At 47.9% G+C, this 6,266-nt stretch overlaps 1 protein-coding gene across 5 annotated transcripts in view; it reads right to left on the reverse strand.

Moving 5' to 3' along the window:
* The window catches only part of LOC136005020 (proline-serine-threonine phosphatase-interacting protein 2-like), a 28,665-nt gene that overhangs the window by 7,972 nt on the left and 14,427 nt on the right, over positions 1–6,266 (reverse strand). For all 5 annotated transcript variants that reach the window (XM_065662118.1, XM_065662114.1, XM_065662115.1 and 2 more), the window contains 5 exons: positions 5,110–5,249; positions 3,744–3,806; positions 3,159–3,257; positions 2,913–2,958; positions 2,466–2,544 (listed from right to left, as the gene is read on the reverse strand). In XM_065662118.1, coding sequence (XP_065518190.1) covers positions 2,466–2,544; positions 2,913–2,958; positions 3,159–3,257; positions 3,744–3,806; positions 5,110–5,154 — 332 coding nt within the window. In that variant the 5' untranslated portion in view covers positions 5,155–5,249. The remainder of the gene's footprint in view (positions 1–2,465; positions 2,545–2,912; positions 2,959–3,158; positions 3,258–3,743; positions 3,807–5,109; positions 5,250–6,266) is intronic.

The raw sequence follows: 6,266 nt of genomic DNA on the forward strand, positions 1-6,266 counted from the left end.
ATTCCATCACTAAAGTGCCACTGGGAATTACATAGCTCATGGTGTTGAATCAGGGAAAGGCCCAAACTGCAGAGCCTGGTGGGAATCCAAGCTTGGACATCCTTAAGCTCCAGAAATGCCTACATACAGGGCTTTGACCAGAACTTCTCCTTAGTGAAACCTTGTCTCCAAAGTCAAAGTCCAGCTTCCCAGCATCTTTCAGGGGGGACCAGACTTCACCTAAACCATTCCCTTGAGAGAGCTAAAGCTCATGATCTGATGGGAAAGAGCAAAAGCAGAGTTCTTCTGTGGAGCCAGAAACCCCATAAAGCAAGTAATTCTGGCGCACTGGTCGGGGTGGGTAGAGGTGCCCTCCTGCACAGTAGAAAAGACAGAGCTGAGGATTTGCATGGCTCTGTGCTCCCCAACTGCCCTGCCAGAGCTGGGGGGAAGGCCAGAGTTTAGGCCAGCCTGGGCTTTACAGAGACCTGATATCAAGGCACGTCATGGGGGGCTAACATGAAGCCAGAGGGCACACTGCGGAAATAGTTGATCCGCTCCCACTCCTGGGTCTCAAAGAACTGAAATGACACAGACAAAAGAACCCTAACATCTGTGAAAAGAGAGCGAATCTCCTTTATTCTGATCTCTTCTCATCCAATTACAAAGATCTCTGTCCACAGCAAAGAGTAGGTGATGTTGTTCTTCTGCAGGAAAGAGGGTAACCATGAGTCATAGAATCATAAAATACTAGGCTGGAAAAGACCTCATCCACAGAAGAAGTCATCCCTTTACACAGACAGGTATTTCAAAGTTGAGCGTTAAGTTCAGGAAGGTCTGCAGGACCGATGCGGAAGAGGTCAATCACCATACCACTACCTCAGGGGAGACGAAGCCAGCTTACTAAGGGCACTGCATATTACCTAAGTAGCCCATGGTCCTGCACTCCCAGCTGACTTCTCTCCCACAGCTATGGTGCAATAAAAAAGCATTGGGGATGTATGAAAACAAAGTGTCTTCACTCATTTGTCTTCTCTCTCTTTCCTGCCTATCCCTTTTCCAAGCAGCTTTAAGCCCAAGTCTTGAAATGTGCTGTCTGGTATAGCTCAGTTTCATGAGCCTGAAAGACAGCTTTTCATCCCACGTGTAGATATGCACTTGTTATCACTTGCTGTTAGAAGCTTGCAGCACACATGGAATAAAACCTCAAACTCTGCCGTTCCTGTCCATAGAATCACAGAATTATAGAATAGTTAGGGTTGGAAAGGACCATAAGATCATCTAGTTACTACCCCCCTGCCATGGGCAGGAACACCTCGCACTAAATCCTGACACCCAAGACTGCATCCAACCTGGCTTTGAACACTGCCACGGATGGACCATTCACAACTTCCTTGGGCAACCCGTTCCACAGCCTCACCACCTTCACAGTAGAGAACTTCTTATATCTAATCTAAACTTCCTCTGTTTAAGAATGAAGCCATTACCCCTTGTCCTATCACTACAGTCCCTAATGAAGAGTCCCTCACCACTATCCTTGTAGGCCCCTTTCAAGTACTGGAAGCTGCTAGGAGGTCTCCACGTAGCCTTGTCATCTCCAGGCTGAACAGCCGCAACTTTCTCAGCCTGTCTTCATATGGGAGGTGCTCCAGCCCCCTTTTCATCCTCATGGGCCTCCTCTGGACTAGCCCCAACAGCTCCACATCCTTTTTATGTTGAGGTCACCAGAACTGTACACAATACTCCAAGTGAGGTCTCATGAGAGCAGAGTACAGGAGCCTGATCACCTCCTTCGACCCTTGCACATATAGCTGCAAGACACAGGTCAGCAGCAGTGCAGCATCATGGTTCTCTTGCCACCACCTTTTTATTTCCCTATCATTTGCTGGAAGTCCTGGCTAGACCATTTTGCTATGAGACAGTCTGCTTTAGACTGATACATCCGCTCAGAGGGTTTCCCACGGTACCACATGAGACACATGGTGAAGGGCTGCTGGCACACTGGGTTCCCATGGAGATGGCTTCACCCAGCTTGCATTCCCAGTGTGTCAGCACCTTCTGCTGCAAACTCATTTAATGTCCTTCAGAGTTTCAGAGTCTTCTTGGTGGTGTCGTGGCTGTAGGACACACTGGCCTTAAGTCACTGAGTACCCGCAAGTGACCACGGCTGTTCAGGATAATGGCCACAACAAACGCGCAAGAAGGTTAATGGGCAAAAAAGTGAGTGCTTTGATTCTGTTACTTTGAAAAGGTAGTGGAAGGAAAAATAAAAACAAAAAAAAAAAAGAGTGAAAACCATAAAGTGCTTTCACCTTAAATGCAAAAGGCATGCGTAAGGCGCACACAGGGCTAGCTGCAACACGTCCTGCAGCTTCACTGCCAGGGCAACAGAGAGAAGGCAGATCTGTGCCATCCCGGACCCCTGCAGCGAGGAGTGGACATACAGAAAACCACACTGCCACGTGAAGGCGTTTGGGGGCTTTTACCTCATAAGCCTTGATGTGCTCTTTCTGTTATTCTTCCCGGATCTTCTCCAGTATGGTAACACTCTGCTGGTAACTCCTGCTGTGAGAGAAATCACACTCTCATCTGATTAACATTGATTAAAAACACCCTTTGCTACATGGCAGTACATGAAACCTGAATTGTCAGGAACATCCGGGAGAAAGCAGCAGTAATGTGTGAGCTCAGCTATGGATGTGCACTGCAAGGAAATGCAGAGCTGTGCAGCAAGGTGGATGGTTATGTCACAGGGAGATGGTGGGACCAGCCTGTAGGACTACGCAGGCTCCTTCACCTCTGATATGTTGAGCATGTGTTTCTGACAAGCCAGCCCTGACCCAAGGTTTGGAGCTCACTCAAAAGCTGGCTTCACTCCCCCTGTCCCAGAACACACTCTACTCACCCTCCAAAGCCTGCATTTCCACACTCACCAGAGTCTTCTGGTGATGATTTCGTCTTAGCCAGATTGAGGAACAGCTGTCAAAAATGGGAGAGAGTAGAAAGCTACAGGAGAGCCAACATACATCACCAACAGTATTGAAGCCCAGCTAGAGAACATTGCCGGCCGTTCCACCTCACCCCCAAACCCAGAGCTGGGAGAAGAGTTACAGGGCAGGAGAGCTCCAAGAACATACACCCTTTCTCCTTCAGTCCCATGGCCACTCCCCTCTTTATACCTTCTCCTGCTGCTTCTTTGTAACCATGTTTGTGTTATGGGGCACAGCTTGTTCTGCCTCATCCTTTTCTCTGCAGCGGTGCTCATTAAGGCACTTGTCCTAGGGGAGCCAATAAACAGGGAAGGACCGTGTTAGCAAGCAGTGAGTTGCTGTTACAGCTCACACAGGTAGCTCTCGAGGAAAACACAGCCTCCAAGTGAAGATTTGGACAAAGGCTGCCTGAAGAGCAGGGGACAGCACACAAGGCCCTCAGTGCCCTGCTGCTTGAGCAAAACGGACCTCACAAGACAAGCTGCTCTTCATTTGGCATGAAAAGCTCATGGCAATAGAGTCCTCGACATCTAAACCACTCTTACCCAGCTGTGCAAGGCTGCTACCAGCAATGTCCCTGTTGAACTCTGCAGTTCTTCAGAACACACTATGCAGACTTAAATGTGTTGGTCTTTCTCTGCTGCAGCTCTTAATGCAGAGTCTGCATGAGTTGCATCAGAGGAAGACCCTCATATTTAAGACTGTGCCAGCACTGTGCGCAAGTGTTAGCAGTGTTAAACCGTACAGCAAGACAGAGCAGCATGTTTGCTTTACCCCCATGGTCTTCTTGCACAGCAGATTCCTGGTTTTCTGAATCGCCTCCGTTATTAGCTCTATCTGTGAAGACAACAGAGCCAGAGTCAACACATCACTGACCATCGAAGCTCCAGGATGGAATATGAGGCTTAGAAAAGGAAGAGGCACAGGCCAAACTCAGATGGCCTTAAGGACCTTTGTCCACCTAAAGAATCTTCACACAACCCACCTTTTATACTTCTAGCTAATCCTCCACCTGTCTATGCAATGGAACTCTACAATGAAATCCACCAAAACATAGTACTGTATCATATCCACAGAATCTAGGAAAATTGGGAAGCCCACTCCCTTCTGCTACCTCCAAACTTCCATCAGTTTTCCCTCGTTTTCCAGACACAGGAATCTGAAGCCAGAAGAGGTTAAAAGGCTTGCCAATTTTAGCAAACCCTATGGACATGACGCAAGACTGCATATATGAGATATATGTATATATGCTTTAAGAACATTGCTGGTTGATGCTGGTGTCTGTGGAGCTGGGCCCCTGCAATAGTCAGCTCCGAAAGACACCCAAAGGAGAAGATGTGGTGGTCAGAACAAGGAAGTCAGAGGTCCAGGAGGAGGGCTGCAACATATAGGAAGGAGCTCAGGACTTTCCAGCAGCGGCAGGCATTGAGAACATGCAGGGGCCTGGGGCATGGTGGGAGATACGAGGCAGGATCCATCACAAAGGATGGTGATGGATCAACACCCTGACCTTCTTCCGATGCAGTTTTTGCTTTTCCCTGAATTCCTCCATTTTCTTTAGTTCTTCCCAAAGGGTTTGTGCAAGCTAGATTTGACCTTGTCCCACACTACCTCTGCAAAGAAAGTTTCATATATATAGATACACCCATACATACATACATGAAAAGACTCTGTTGCTCAAATTATCTGCTGTAGCTAACATCAAACTGACCCTATAGTATGCCTCCATTTTCAGAAACATATAAAAGCAGCAGGACTTTTGAAGCAGCATCCAAGCAGCATTAGCTATGTGAGGATCAGTCCTGCTGCGACCCACCTTTCAATGTAAGAAGACTGGTATCAAGAAGTTAGTCAAGCAAGCACAGTCACATCTGCCCCTCACCCTGATGAATTCAGCCAGGTTTCATCACACAGCACCCTGAAGCAAAGAGTTGCCCCAGATAAGCACGCAGTCAAGCTGGGGCACAGAAAAAATGATGCTAAAAAAGCCTCAGGCTCATCCTGCTGAAAGTGAGATACCATACCACAGAACAGCACCCCAGAAAGCTCACTGAGGGACATACGCCCTGGGCAGCCTGTTCCAGTGATTGACAACCCTCTTGGGGAAGAAATTGTTCCTGATATTCAGTCTAAACCTTACCTGGGGCAGCTTGAGGTCGTTTCCTCTTGTCCAATCATTTGGCATTTGGAAAGGAGACAGACCGCCACCTCACAACCTCCTTTCAGGTGGTAGAATCATTGCAGTATAGTCCCTAAATCCTGGGCTGGGCCTAGAAAAGTCTGGGAAATGCAAGTGTTAAATATGCATTGCAGGGCAGAGGAACCTCTGGCAGATCCCACATTTATAGGGTTGATTATATGGGAATGTTTATTTGAACATCTACCCTACCTCCACCCAAATCATGTACATGGACTTGGGAAATAGAGATCATACACTACCTTAGAAGAACGTACGGCAGCGAGGAATATTAAGCTTATGAGATTTAGTTAGAAGAAGAGCTATGTACCCAGGGATTCAGGATTTTGTCTTCAAACAGTAGTTTGCAAGACAAATTTGTCACCAAACATTTAAAAAAACTTCCTTTGCAGGAGTACCATCCTCGTTACTGCATCCAGTATCAGTGGTGTCAGCTTAAGAGGGAACGAGCACGGTGCTAACAAAGTCCGTGTTTAAGAAAAGATAAAACCTGCCCTGTGTGGGGAGAGTCTGCTCTGACTTCACGGGTGGCTCCAGACATGCCCTGCCACCAACTAAAATCTTGGAACCACAGCCATGAAATAAAACTTGTTCTGGAATCACAGCCATTGCTGACACTTAGATCTGACCCTTGTTTTCCAGAACAGTGGTCAGTTAATTCACAAATTTATTTTCAAGGGCCATTGACAGCCAGGTCTTCACTGCCGTTCCTCTCTAGGGTGCAGCGTGCAACATGGAGGAGATTAGGCAATTAAGAGAAACATTTCCAATTTGACCCCACTCTGAGGCAAGACATTTCAGCTCAGATCATTCCACAAACTACCGAAATCCGGGCAGGGACACATTCCACTAGACCAGGTTCTGCTAAGCCCTGTCCAGCCTGGCCTTGCACACTGCCAGGGATGGGACATGTCTTTTTAGGCAGGCACACACCCCTCGATCTAACTGCCTCCAGCAGCAGACAAACAAACACGGCCACAAACACGGCCTGGAGCTGACAGCCTCTCTGCCGCTTTAAACCCGCTCAGGAATAGCCCCGAACATGAGACAAAGTGCTGACGAGCGCCCCACGGCGTGTAACAAGCTCGCAGACCCCTGCC

The sequence above is a fragment of the Lathamus discolor genome, chromosome Z (genome assembly GCF_037157495.1).
Source record: "Lathamus discolor isolate bLatDis1 chromosome Z, bLatDis1.hap1, whole genome shotgun sequence".
NCBI lineage: Eukaryota > Metazoa > Chordata > Aves > Psittaciformes > Psittacidae > Lathamus > Lathamus discolor.